Genomic DNA, 15,211 nt, shown 5'->3' with positions numbered 1-15,211 from the left:
ACCATTACAACGCAAGTCGGTACAACGACTTGCTGTAGGGGGCAGAAGGTTTTGGATTTTAAAGCCAACACCTTCCCTACTGTTGCACAGACTGGAGTTGGAATAGTGAATTATACTATTCCAAAATCCAGCGCCCCCCTACAGCAAGTCGTTGTAATGACCTGCGTTGTAATGGTATGCGATGTAACTACACAGTTGTTGCAATGACCGCGTTGTAATGACATGCAATGTAAATGCATGCGGTGTAACATGGCCTTTTAGTACATCATTGAACATCTAACTGGAACAGCCTTATCTTTGACGTCAACCAAAAAAGTATATTTTAATTTTGGCTCCTTGTTAGTAGGGTACATTTGTTAAAATGACAAAGTAAGCAAAGCGCTCTTCAAGGCCTTAAAGCACTGCTGCATTCTTCTCCCAGAAACACCAATTATACTGTCAGTTGACAAATGCAAGAGTATGAATCATTTTTTTACCAGGAAGATGTGCAAAGTCAGAACCCCCACAATAATATCAGACCGACATCCATACTGCCTCCAATACCCCTCAACCCCCACTAACCAGTTCACAGTTTTCGACCTTCTCTCGCTCACTGATCTCTCAAATGTTTTCAACTCACTCAAGGCCACACCTACAAAGAAGACATTCAAGCACCATTTATCATAAAATCTCTCCACACAATCTCGACATAATCCATGCCACTCTGTCAATGATCCTTCCCAACCTTGCATTTTTAATCCGAGCAAAGCCGTTCCTGCTGAGAATCTAGCTATTGCCATATAATCCACCTAACTTTCATTGGCAAAATCTTTCAGAAGCAGTTTCAGCATGATTAGAATATCATATCAGCAAGAATTACATCACCCACGCTACCAGACTGGCTTGGAACGATGCTACAATAGAAGTTGGATAGTCTGCAATGCCTTCCTTATCACCTACAAGAATGGCTCTTGCAACTTGATCATCCTTGTTCTCGCTGCATCCTTTGAATCAGTTGCTCACTAAGCATGCATAAATCCACACTCATTAAGAATACTTGGGCTTCTCTGGCACGGCTCAAGAATAGTTCGCCTCCTACCTCGTCAGCTCCCCATCACTCCTCTTTGAGAGCTTAAAGATGGCAGAAGCCCCACATCTACTTTGGAAAGGTCCAGAACTATCTTTTCAGCTTGTATATTGAACCCCACACCCCTTTGTCACTGACTGTAACATCCATCTCCATCAAAACACCAGTGGCACTCCACTCGACCTGAAAATATGCTTGGCTGATGGCATCTAGGAACGCAACATCTGCCTCTAGTTCATCCTCAATCGAAAGTCAAGTAACACCCTGAAGCTTATCCCACAGCCAAAATAGAATGTGAGCTTGTTACCAAGGGAACCAAACCACAGATTCAAACCTGGCTATCCAAAATGAAATTAAGCGGCTTGACTTCCCTGGCTGACAGCCATGCACAATCACCCTCAAAACAGACCTCTGCTTCAGAGAACGCAATGCCTCAAAAATGAAGACTCCATGGCTCCATTCCCTCTCCTGAGAAAAGTGAAATCTTTTGTTCCAGAAACTGACTTCAGAATAATAATTAAACCTGTGCCCTCTCTCACATGAAAGAAATCAACACTCTGCTAAATGACCTCCTCACACTGTATTCTTCCCCTGCAGGGCACCTTACACGCGGCAGCAGGTCTCCTCAATGGTTTGAAAAAATACCACTTCTTGTGAAAAGTGCCACACTGGATACAAATGTTTTGCCATATTGGAAACTATATAGTACAAAAAAGTAAACATAGGGTATATTTTTTCCAGTAAGGCGCCCAGAATTTATTCGAAGCTCCTGTGAATCTGAAAGGAAATGAAGTCACACCTTTATGTGAATTTCTGTTCCCCTACACCATTTGTACCTAGCTCCACCTGAAGTTGTAATTAAGCATGAATCATTTCTCATGTGCTCAGTGCTTCCCTCTTCTCTAGGCAGGTTCTCACTCCACAAATACCATTACATACGTATTCAATGTCTTCTTTGATGTATCCTGTATTGACGCAATTGATCCAGATGACAATGTGGCCGATGTGCTTAATCTGCCCCCTACAGATTGAAAATTAGATATTCTTTCCTGCTTGGAATGTGTTAAAGTGTAATGGTTGAACAAGCCATACCCAGTTTACCTTTCCTGGCTCCCTATAACCTTCATTTACATTTTTACAGGGACTCCTGACAATGCAACCAAGGACAAACACGAAAAAGGTAAACCGATACATTGTTTTTCCAGTGGAAAATGTCTTCAATAATTATAGTATTATTCAATGTAATTCCTACAAAGAATGCTAACCTTCTCATGTGTATTGCAATTCTGTTCAAACTACTGTTAATCATGCAGAGACAAAATATAAAGAATTAAATATTCTATTTTAATGAAAAAACAATATCTGATGCATTTTATCAGGTCCACTAGTGCATAAAGAATCTAGCAATACGTATCTTTCAACAATCACCATACATCTCTTACTAGACTGGAAGTCTTTACCTAAAATACCAATAACCAAAGGGCTACCTGGGACAGAACTGTGCTCAGTTGAAGTATTCACAAGCCCTGGCCAACCAAGCAGTTCGGGGGAGTTGCAGGTGGTGGCAAAGAGAGGGAGCATGGTGTGCAGAGTGAAATGAGAGGCCGACAGTAGCACAGCCCTGCCTCCGTCTAACTGCGACTACCAGCCACACTGCACGAGCCCCCAATTCAAGGACTTTTCCTCCAGATAGTAAGACCGTCTCCTATTGGTACAGGAAACCTGGGGGTGGCTTTAAAATTGATATTTTGCTTCAGCAGTTGTATTTTTTTTTAAAAATGTAAGTTGATTTTTCAATAACCTAACTCTATCATGAAAAATATAGTTAGCAAAGACATTAAATGTACACTTACGAGACTGATATATGCAGCATGACCCCAAACTTCACGTAGACCCAGTCACAATGTCTGAACTGATATGGTCACTTCTGTAAACCTTAATGAAAACAAGGGAAAACTCAGCATGCGTAAATGAAAATACTTTTCCTGCCCTTATATTTTAAGTCAGAATGGTATTATCTTACATGGTTAATACGTTTTCACGGGTGAACTCTAGTGCAGGGAGCAACCTTCCCCACGCATTTGGTCTCACTACAATCGATTTTCAAGTCTTAGTCTCACACTCCAGTACGACCCATCAGGGCGATGTCTAAGGATACAGTATCTGCCTACGTAACGTCATCCCATCCCTGTGACGCCAGTAATGGTGGGTCTCCTCAGTTATCATTGCATTAATTATTTCGTCCGTACTTTAGGTCCCAACCCACATCAACACTTCTGCTTCCCACTTAGAAATGCACAGACCCCTGGCTGACTTCTAATGCAATGCTATTTGTTTCTTAGCCAGCAACAGTGCAAGATGTATGAATCTACTGCTAAGGTTTATTTTTCCTTAGTGAGGTAAAAGGCCTAATGGCATATTTCTGGCTTCCATTTATCTGTTTTCCCAGTAGCTTGAGCTGTAGAAAAATGCATGTTTCTTCTAGTATTGAGCAGGTATGCCTAAACCATCTGGAAAGATCCACCTCGGTGGCCCTTTATCTGGGAGAGGATGACTTTTTGAGCGTGAGGTGTGTTCTATGGTAAATATTAACTGGTAGGATTTTAAATCTACACTTCCTAGACACTCTAATGTATAAATTGCATTTTGTGGTGGAGGTTCTGTCTCCCCAATTCTACATAGCTGAAATATTGTATAAATAACAAGTGTATGGGTTTTCTTACTCTTCCCGGTTTGCTTCTCTCCCCCTCTTGCTCCATGTTGCTCTCCCTCTGGTCCATGCGCTTCTCTCTCTCCACCCCCTATGCTGCTGGTTTTCATCATGTGCTCCTCATAGCTCCTTGTGTTTCAAAAGACCTTTCCGCTGTCCTTTTCATAAGCTCTGGAGGAAAATCAGAACGTGGAATACAGGGATGTGCTGTTAGATGATCTTATTTTGTGCATATTACATCTATTGTGATGTCGAACGTGTGCTTTTTTTTAAGTTCAAAGTAAAGTTTATTGAAAGTTTAAGAAAGAAAAAAAAGTCATATAAACAATTTAAATAAATGGATACATGAAATTAATACAGAAAAAATAAGATACATAATAATGAGAATCAAAAATAGATAAGAGAAAACAATTCATAGAATGTAAATACAAAAAATACCAGCTAGGAAATAAAGAATAAATACAGCACCTTTAAATACAATAATAAACAACAGGGCAATTGTGTAAGTATTATGAAAAAGAAAAAAGATGATACAATATGAGGAACTCAAGGAGGTTTAGCAACTTCTTGTTGAAAGGGAGATTTAGGCAGAGAACGAAGAGCACATGAATCAAAAAATGAAGTAACCGGATCCCATAACTGCTTTCGTTTTGGGGCTAAAGCAAGTGGGTAAACATACGTTGTGTCTAACCTATGATCATAGCAAACAGCGTACCACCAAGCCTGATAAGAGAGTTTAGTGGAATCTTTCCAAGCCTTGGTAATTTGCTGAAAAGCTACTGCAAGAAGTAAGTCAATTATTTTTGTATTGAGATTGCAAGGGTTCTAAATAGGGGATATACTACCTAAAAAAATATGAGAGATATGAAACGGATGTGTAGTAGAATTTTTTTTGTTAATTTGAGACCATACCTGAACCCAAAACAGGCGAACCAGAGTGCAATTGAAAAGCATGTGTAGTAGATCTGCTTGAGGAGCTGAGCAGGACCAACAAGCGTGTGACAGAGCAGGATATCTTTTACTTACTCCGAACCTATGAGACATCAGACCGCACTAGAGGGGAGGAAATTAAAACAGTACCGATCGACCCAAATAGAACATCCAGACAGAATGAAAGAAAACCCAACCTCAACAATCTACAACATGTCCAACTAATAACAGAATCACAAAATCCGAACCTAAGTAGCTCAGGGAAACCTCTAATATGCCTTCTTCTCAATTGTCGGTCTGCAACAAAACATGCATCAGACATAGCGGACCTCATCGTCTGCAAGGAAATCAATGTGACAATCCTTACAGAAACTTGGCTGTCAGAGTCCTCGTCTCCAATCATGGATCTTTTAGTACCCCCTCAATACAACATTGTGAGACTAGATAGACTAAAAAAGATAGGAGGTGGCATAGCCTGCATTCACCAATCGGAGATAGAGGTCAATCAAATCCAATCCTACCCACAAGAATCTTGTGAATACCTAGGTCTAAATTTAAGATCGGCAGACAATAAAAGATGCAACCTACATGCGTTTTACCACCACCAGGAGATAATGCCTCGTTCATAGATGAGTTAATGGAGATCATAACAGCCAACTCTAACACCAACGCCAATAACATATTCCTAGGGGATTTTAATTTACACTGGGACGATTACAATGACAAACAGGTCGACGCTCTCAAAGACTTCCTAACGGAGCTAAACCTTACCCAAGCATGCACGCAACCTACACACTCGAAAGGAGCTACGTTAGACTGGATAATATCAAGACACAAAGATACTTCAATCCTCTCTATAACGCCGTGCGACTGGTCAGACCACTATGCCATAACTTTCATGATTCCCACAGTGAAAAAGAGCATGACCACGCAACCCATCAAACATAAAAAATGGTCCCGAGATACCAAAGAGTCCAATATTGATCTATTAGTAGAAAGCTGTAAGAGGGACCTAAATCCACCTAATAACCTTCAGGATGTGAATGAGCTAACACACCACTACACTACATCAGTAGCGAATATTGTCAACACCGCCATGCCGCTAAAACTGAAAAGAGTCACAGAGAAGATAAAAAATCCGTGGTATAATGGGACCTTGAATGAAGACAGGCAAAAACTGAGACTAGCTGAAAGAAAATGGAGGCAACACCCATCATCCCCCGAACTGGAATCACTCAGAAAAATCAGAAACGAATACAACAAAAAGATCCTCAACTCCAAAAAAAGAATTTATAAGAGCAGAATTGGATAATGCCAAAAATAGACCACAGAAACTATTCGAAATCTTAAAGCAACAATCCAATAAGCTAGCCAAATCTTCCCAAGAGACCACGAAAACGAAAATAAGCTGTGAAGAATTCGCGACATATTTTACTGAAAAGGCCAACACTCTTGAAAGAGAACTCAAAAGCGCAGCGGACAACCTCCCCAACTACCGACCTCCTACGATTGACACTCGATCGAAAACGGCCGATAACAGTACAAAAAACAAGGCACATTGGTATACCTTCAATTTATACGGCCAAAATACCGTCACCAGAATACTCTCCGATATCAAACCTAACAACCACTACAACGACCCACTCCCGTCAAAATGCCTAAAAAGAATCAGCCATATTGTGACTCCTATTTGGACCAATATAATAAATGGCTCGTTATCACAAGGGATCCTTCCAGATTGCCTAAAAACAGGTCAAGTCGTCCCCATCATTAAAAAAACCCACAGCGGACCCGGCGGATCCTAATAATTTTCGCCCTGTGACCAATATTCCATTACTTGCCAAACTAATCAAGAAGTGCGTACAAGATCAACTGAGCCGACACATCACCAACTTCTCCCTCCTAGACGACTACTAATCAGGATTCAGAACAGGACATAGCACGGAAACAGCGATCCTTCATATTGCCGATGACGCACTACAGGCCCTTGACCAAAATCAAACATGCCTACTGATCCTCCTGGACCTATCGTCTGCATTTGACACGGTAAACCATGAAGCACTACTAACCAGGCTCAAGGACAGGATTGGAATGTCAGGAAATGTGCTGAAATGGTTTGAATCTTTCCTGCAAAACAGAACACAAAGATTCCTGGTCAACCAATCACTTTCACCATATTGTCCTAACTCAATTGGAGTCCCACAAGGATCTACATTATCTCCATCTCTGTTCAACCTGTATGTCGAGCCACTTACAGAAATTCTTCGAAATTCAAAGATATCCTATCACATGTATGCAGATGACACGCAAATATATATCAAGATTGCGTCTCTGGAAGACATCAAACTAATAAATGAGGCATTAAAAATGAGACTGCAATGGCTAACAACCAATCATCTGAAGCTAAATGCACACAAAACAGAGTTCCTACTAATTTCACCACCAAAGAACCATACAGAAGTGAAGGAATGGATCAAGCTGGTGACAGCACTAAAATGCACCCCTACCCTAATTAACTCTGCGAAATCACTAGGAATTACATTAGATGAGAACCTAGACATGAAAGCCCACATTAAATCAATGGCAAAAAGTGCCTGCTTTCATTTGAACTACATAAGAAAAGTGAAACCTTTCATATCAAAGATGGATCTCAAACTGGCAGTCCAGTCCTTAGTTATTTCAAGGATTGAATATGGATGCACTACCTTAGCCGGTCTACCAAAAATATCCACAGCACCATTAAAAGCATGCCTCAATGCAGCGGCGAGACTCATCACCAGATCTAAAAAATTTGGCCATATCTCTTCTCACCTGAAAGCATTAAATTGGCTACCCTATGAAGCCAGAATTCAGCTAAAAATAGCTTGCATCACACACAAAGCACTCAACTATAATACACCGAGATACCTCGCTGAGAAAATTGAATTATCAGGAGGAAGCAGACCAGCTAGAAGTGCTAAGGAGATGTTGTTGAGACCACCCATTTTCAGGAAGAAGAAAACTTATGACAGAGCATTCTCAGAACAAAGCCCCCAAAATCTGGAACTCTCTTCCTCCAAACATTAGGAAAATTCGAAACACAGTCACATTTAAGAGGGAAACGAAGATCCTCCTGATGAGTAAGTTCCTTACATAGATAAGACAACCCATCCCCAAAACTGTCGAACTATTGAAACTGACAAAGAAATATTGACGTTCCAATACAGAACATCTAGGGAACTAGAAGGGAATGCTACCGGCTTAATGGGGATAAATGCTCTACGATTTGAATCAGGACCTATAAACCAGGACAGTGGTACACATGGTGACCAAGCTATATGTTGACATTTACCTTCTGCTACCATTATTGTATGTATATATACATATGCCCACTCCTTATAGTCGAATAATTATGTACATCGTATCTCGTTAAATCATATTACTATATATGTGTATTCTCTAAAACTACCTCATGGAATGTGAAGCGCTCTGATACCTACGGGTCTTGTTCGCGCTATACAAAACTTTCAATAAATAAATAAGTGTTAATGGGGAAAGTAGGAGTCGATTATAAATGAATAATAGAGTCTGGATAGTGTTTGCAGCCCTTGATGATTTCCGTAACTTTACCCATAGTCTATCCCAGAGATCTACAGGCCATGAAAAACCCATGTCAACTTCCCATGCCTCCTCTACCTTTGTCTTGGTGCGTAGTGATGTTGGAGCATGTAAGAAAGAATATATTTGTGATGCCCTGGTTCCTTTAGTAAGTAAAATGCTTAGTTGAGATATGCTAGAAGACTCCTGAAGTGGTGTAGAGGATAACCGGATATGCAAATCAAATGCAGATTGAAGTGCTTCTGTTAATCTAAGATAATTGGTACAAAAAGAAGAAGGGAGATGGAAGGATTCTGCAACAACTGAGAATGGGCGAATACACGATTGATGAAATAATTGATGTACCCATATAAGACCACGACTTCTCCATGACTTCCAGAAGAAAGGTTTATTATTTATTAAAATCGATGAGTTGTGCCATATAGTTTGATCGTGAAAGGAAGAGATTAAAGGAGGCGGTAGAATTTTTAAGGTGTATCTGAGAATCGGAGGAGAAATGGATTGTGGTGAACAAGAAAAAGAGAGGTATTCTAGGAAAGAAAAGGGAGATATATATTCCAATTCTAATGTTGTCCATAGGGGGGAGAAACTGGGTGAATCGTCGAGCCATCTAGAAGCTTGGTTTAACAAAAAAGATTTATGGTGCAAAGAAAAATTTGGGAAATTCACCCCACCCTCAGCCTTTGGTCTTAACTTAGATGAAGGCATGCAAGCCTTTTTGCGACCTCATAGAAATGAAGACAAGATGGAGTTAATTTTCTTGAAATGAAATAAAGGAATAGAAAATCGAATGTTGGAAATCAAAAATAAGATTAAGGGGGAAAGCATCATCTTGATCGTATCCAATGTACCCCACCAAGAAAGATATAAAGGATGCCATTTAGTGGTAAGATCTGTCAATTTTTTAAGGCATTCATCCATACAACGAGAAATCGTACCTGAAAGAGTGGGAGTGAAGTGAAGACCCAAATATTTGATGCAATTAGAATTCCACGTAAAGCCGGAAGAGATGAAATCCGATTTATAAGTAAATTTGGTGAGAGGTACAATTTCACACTTATCTTTGTTTAATGTGTAACCTGAAACAGAGGCAAATTAATTGACTTCATTTAGAAAAGCAGGTAGCGAGGGTGTGGGTTCAGACAAAAATAATAAAACGTCATCTGCATAAGCAGCCATTTTGATTGTGGATTGTTGAAACGTAAAGCCCTTTATAGCAGCATTTTGGCGGATACGCAAAAGGAAGGGTTCTAGGGCAAGATTAAATAGGAAAGGAGAAAGAGGACAACCTTGACGTACCCCTCTAGCAAGAGGGAAATGAGAAGAAATGCCACCATTCGCTGCAATAGCAGCTCTGGGGTGTGAATACAAAAGAGAAATGAGGGTCGAAATTCGTGGACCAAATCCGAACCATTTCAACGTTTGGAAAAGATACAACCACTCAACTCTATCAAAAGCCTTTTCCGCATCCAAGGCAATAGCAGCAATAGAATGAGAGGGGTGTGAAGTCTTGGAGAGAATGTCAAAGAACAGTCTAGTATTATCTGAAAGCAATCTACCCTTAACAAAACCAGACTGCTCCTTCCCTAATAAATCCGGTAAGAAGGATTCCAAACTAAGCGTCAAGGATTTAGAGAAAATTTTGTAATCAATATTTACCAGAGAGATGGGTCTATAATTTTTACAATATTGCAGATCTTTACCTGGTTTGGGGAGAATGCAAATAAGAGCATCAGAAAAAGAACCAGAGGAAGAACCAGAATCAAGAAAAGAAGAAATAAGAGAAGTTAATTTTGGAATAAGTAAAGCTGAGAAGTGAAGAACAAATTCTACTGTGAATCCATCCAGACCAGAAGCCTTATCTTTTTTGAGAGCCTTCAAAGCACCAAGAAGTTCTTTCTGAGTTATATGTGATTCTAATGAAGGAAAGTCAGGAGGGGTAGTGAAAGGAGAATTAATAATGGAGAGAAATTGAGAAATATCCTGTGATGAGGAGGTTGTTTCTGAGGAATATAGTGATTTGTAAAACTGAAGAAATTCCGTTAAGATGTCTTCATCTGTGTGTTTTAAAACGGAATCCCGATCGTAAATACTATCTATATTAGTCTTATTCTTTTTAATTTTCAAATAATTAGCCAATAGTTTGCCAGCTTTATTTTGGCCTCCATAAAATTTAGCACTAGAACGCAATAAGTAGTTGGAAGCATTGTTTGTGGTATCTTTATTAAATTGCAACTTAGTAGCTATGAGCTCGTTTAGGCATATAGACGATTTAGAAGCAAAGTATGAGTGCTCCAGATTCTTGATCTTAGAGAAGAGTTCGTTAGTGATTTGCTCAGCTTTCTTACGTTTACGAGATACATAACCAATAATGAAATCCCTAGCAGATGCCTTAAAGGCATCCCACACAACAGGAAAAGACACCTCAGAAGATTCATTACGTAGGAAGAAATTGTGAAAAAAAGCAGTAAAGAGTGTAACAAAATCAGAATCAAGAAGGAGAGAATTATTAAAACTCAATTTTTTGTTTAGAGCTGGCTTCTGCAAAAGGTCGAGGTGAATGGAGACTGGCGCATGATCCGATATCAAAATGGAACCAATGTCAGAAGCAAAGAGAGATTGAGAAAGATGGTGTGAGATAAAGAAATAATCTAGTCGAGATTGCGCCTGATGTGGTGGAGAGAAAAAAGAATATTCTCTTAGAGTGGGGTTACACAACCTCCAGCCGTCAATGAGTTTAAATTGATGTATGAGTGCTGTGAAAGATTTATGTGATTTGTGGGGATTGTAAGTGGTGACAGAATTCCTATCTAGAAAAGGATCAAGAACTTCATTGCAATCTCCCGCCAAAATGAAATTATCTTCATAATATTGGGTAATGTGAGGAGATAGGGAAGACCAAAAAGAAGTATCACCTGTAGTTGGGGCATAGACATTGAGGAGGGAAACTGGGGTACTATCTACAACAAATTTAACTAAAACCCATCTGCCAGATTGATCCGCTGAGTCAGCAACAAATTTGACGGAAAGGGATTTATGAAATAAAATGAGAACTCCATTGCGCTTACCATCACCTGGGGAAAAAAATACCTCCCCAACCCAATTTCTTTTAAGTTTGATAGATTCCTCAGGTGAGAGGTGTGATTCTTGTAAACAGGCAATGTCAGCCTTAAGTTTGGCTAGGTGTGTCAAAACTCTCTGCCTCTTTATGGGGGAATGCAAACCTCTAACGTTCCATGAAACAATCTTTAAAGGCATTCAAAAAAGCAAGAAAAAATACATAATAAGCTGGTAAAGACTATTCAATAATATGATGAAAATCAGACTGAAAATTAAGCAATCAATAATAAATCTGAAGAATAAATGACAAAAAACTGTTAAAGTGTGGAAAGAGGAGCAATACATAATGTGCCAATTTTATATATATAAATAAGTAAAAATGTGTAAAAATGAACTTTCAATATAGTAATACAAGAGAAAAGAAATGTATTCATAAATAATCAAAGAAAACAAGAGAACAAATGATGAATGAGCTAGAAGCATGAGAAATGAAAGAGAAGAATAGAGAAAATAGGAGAGCGTCCAGGAGAGAAGGAGAAGAGTGAAAAAAGATGAATAACGGGTAAACCTTAGAGGACGGGAAGAAGAAAAAAACAAAAAAGGAAGATAAAAAGAGAGAAATATGACTTACAGAACATCCAAGACATGTACGGGTGGGAGGGATGAAGGCCACATAGGATAATGACGGGTACGCAACTCGTGAGGGAAGGCGGGGGGGAGAGACGAATCAGCGAACTCCAGGAATAAAATGAGGAGAGTGAAAAATACGTAGGGCAATGATCTATAAAGTGGAGACAAAAAACAAGAACAGCATTAACTAGGTAATTCAAAGAAGTAATACAAAACAGAACAGTACCTAAGAACTAACCAACACAGTGAGAGAAATATATAAGCAGCACCATAAGGCAACCACAGAGAACATCAAGTAAATTGGGAAACAGAAGCAACATCTGTATCACTAGAACTATGTGAGTATAAAAAACTCTTCAGTTTCAGCAGGTCTTCATAAGTAGTGGTTTTGTTATTAAGAGTCACCCTGAAAAGGCAAGGATGAAACAAACCATAACGCGCACCAAGTGAACGCAATTGAGGCCTTAGTGACAAGAATTCCTTGCGCCTGTCCGCTGTTGCTTTGGCATAGTCTTGGGAGAAAAAGAGGGAATTGCCTGACCATGTGATTCGTTTCATAGCTCGCGCAGCTGAGATAATCTTGAGCAGATCCGTATATTCAAGGAAGTAAATGATAAATTCTTTAGGTTTCCTGACAGTTGAGGAGGAAGATGCATTTGAAGGAGGACCTAAGCGGTGCGCCCTTTGTATATTAATATTGGTACTATCAGGCAGTGAAAGAACCTTTGGCAAGAAGGACTTGAAAAACCCCAGGGGGTCTGACCCCTCTGTCCCTTCTGGAAGACCATAAATTCGTAAATTATTCCTTCTATTGCGATTTTCCAAATTTTCAAGTTGCTTGTGCATGGCTGAGACTTGCGCACAGAGCGGATCCACCTTTGAGATAGACGAGGTCAAGGAAACAACATCACGTTCCAATTGGGTGACCCGGCCATCAACAGCTAATAACTTGTCTGTAATCGTTTGAAGAGTGGCTCTAGACTCATCAATGAAGGGACGTAATGCTCTTATTTCTTCCAAAAGTATGTGCATGGTAGCCAAGCTAGGCTGCTTTGGAGGAGAAGGAAGATCCTATTTAAGCCTTTTCGTTGAAACTTTAATAGCTGAAGAGACGGACAAATTCGATGATGGTGACGTATGCTTAGAAGATGATTCCTGTGAATCCTCCATTTCAAGACACTGAAATCTGGATCTCGTCTGAATTAAGAACTTTCGTGAAGGAATTGAAGGTTTATGCAAGTCTTTTGAAAACCTACTCATGAGGAAGAAAAAATTGTACCAAAAATAGAATAACACTTTACATTAGATAAATGTGTCTACATGTAAAATAAAACAAATAGAAGTGAGGATAAAACATTCATACGGTTATAAAATGAAGCAGAAATATGCAAATGACATAAATGCAAAAGTAATGAATTAGAATTGCACTATATGTAAGGTACTAGCATAGCAAAGACCAGTAAAATGCAATAATATGAGAAGATGCAAACATATATCAAAGAAACCATTCAATACAATATAAAGGAAGGTATAAGGGTATGTTTGTATATAAATGTTAAAGAAACATTGCACATATGACCTCAAAACGACTGAAAATGCAAAGTAAGAACATGAGAAAAAATAGAAGAGGTACTGTATAATAAAAGTCAAGGAGAGTGTAGGGGATCTTTAAGCAAAACCGCTTAAGTAATTGGAAGAACAAAGGCTCCAAAAGCTCAAATGAGAAGCTGAAAATGAAGCATTACGAGTACATGCACAGCTGACCTCCAAACCTGAAGTAGGAATGTTAGACTGCGATATAAAAAATATTCAGAAACTGCACATTATCCATGAAACTGAAAGGTGATGAAATGGCAACATATAGTCAAGTCAGGGAATGTGCTGTAGAGCAAGCTGTAATAGCAGTAGGAAAAGGAATAATAACAGCTGAGAAACTGCAGTCAGCGAAGAAAAATAAACTTGAGGCAGCAGTGAACTTGAGGAACCATTTCAATAGAAAGCAGCATTAGAAACCAGAGTAGAACCAGCTACCGCTTGCCTCCATAAATAAACTGCCGAGTAACTGCTAGGAGCGAAGCTCCGTCAGCAGGTCTCGCAAAATGGCGGCCGCGCCACCTCAGAGGCACTGGAAACAAATGAAGCGGCAAAAGAAAGGCTGCAGACCGCACTCAAGTCTCCACACAGCGAAGGCAGTTCAGCAAATGCACAGAGGGAAGGAGTGGCATGATAAATCACAGTGTGACTGAAAGAAGAACCGGAATATCGCTAGTAGCAAAGCTCCGTCAGCGAGGACCGGAAAATGGCCGCGTTCTCACCAGGCGTCGCAGCTACGCAGATATGCAAACAGAGCCTTCCGATTTCAAAAGCTTCAGCTGAGGGGACCCTCAAATGCAGCAGACAATCCGAAAACCGGTGTGGCTGTTTGAAAGCCTCAGGACAATGGAGGGAGCTGCGTCATGTTCTCCGCCGCCGCCGCTCGGGAGAGCTACGAGAACGCTGCCATCTCCTGCGGGCGCTAGCCACGCCCCCGTCGAACATGTGCTTTAGTCCTAGATCTTTTGGCAAAAATTGCATCCTCTCCATATTTTCTAAAGGATTTTTATTTTAAAAATTGATAAAGCGCACAGTTGCCTCATGGGGGGTTTCTGGTGGTAGCATCAGATAGTAACTGCCAGAACAAGCAACAGAGAGCATCCAAGTTTTCAGCTTTCTTCGAATGATGAGTCAGGGACATTGTCTCAGCTGTTCAGAGAGAGAGTTCCACAGCTTGGGGCCCTGATATGCAAACAAATGCCCTTCCATAGGTGACTGTTTTACTGTTGGGATCCCACATAAGGACCGGCCAATGGAACGAAGCGAGCAGGCCAGTTGATAGGGCTTTCACAAAGTCCTGTAGATAGCGTGACCCACCACAGCTCTTGTTCTGTGCACATAACACGTTTTTAAACTGAAACTGCTTCACTATTGAGAGCCTGGCCATTCCTGCAGCAGACCCATTACCGAGGTCTGCTTCGGAAACCTGTAGAGTATCCCTGCTGCAGAGTTTTGGCCCACCTGCAACCGTCTAATGGAGGATGTGTCCGTCCCCAAATAGAGTATGTTGCCGTAACCCAATCTCTCCATAAGTCACTGTACCACCGTCTGTTGAGATAAAAATGGGAGTGACCAGATCATTCTCAACCATTTCAAAATGGTAAAACATGTCACAGCCACCTTTT

At 40.2% G+C, this 15,211-nt stretch overlaps 1 protein-coding gene across 7 annotated transcripts in view; it reads left to right on the top strand.

Annotated features, from left to right (window-relative positions):
• ASPH (aspartate beta-hydroxylase) overlaps nucleotides 1–15,211 on the top strand; it is a 584,233-nt gene that overhangs the window by 372,371 nt on the left and 196,651 nt on the right. For all 7 annotated transcript variants that reach the window (XM_086965790.1, XM_086965792.1, XM_086965789.1 and 4 more), the window contains one exon: nucleotides 2,208–2,246. In XM_086965790.1, coding sequence (XP_086821916.1) covers nucleotides 2,208–2,246 — 39 coding nt within the window. The remainder of the gene's footprint in view (nucleotides 1–2,207; nucleotides 2,247–15,211) is intronic.

Source organism: Lissotriton vulgaris, chromosome 4_1 (assembly GCF_964263255.1).
Source record: "Lissotriton vulgaris chromosome 4_1, aLisVul1.2, whole genome shotgun sequence".
Taxonomy (NCBI): Eukaryota; Metazoa; Chordata; class Amphibia; order Caudata; family Salamandridae; genus Lissotriton; species Lissotriton vulgaris.
This window is presented reverse-complemented; position numbering and strand designations above follow the sequence as displayed.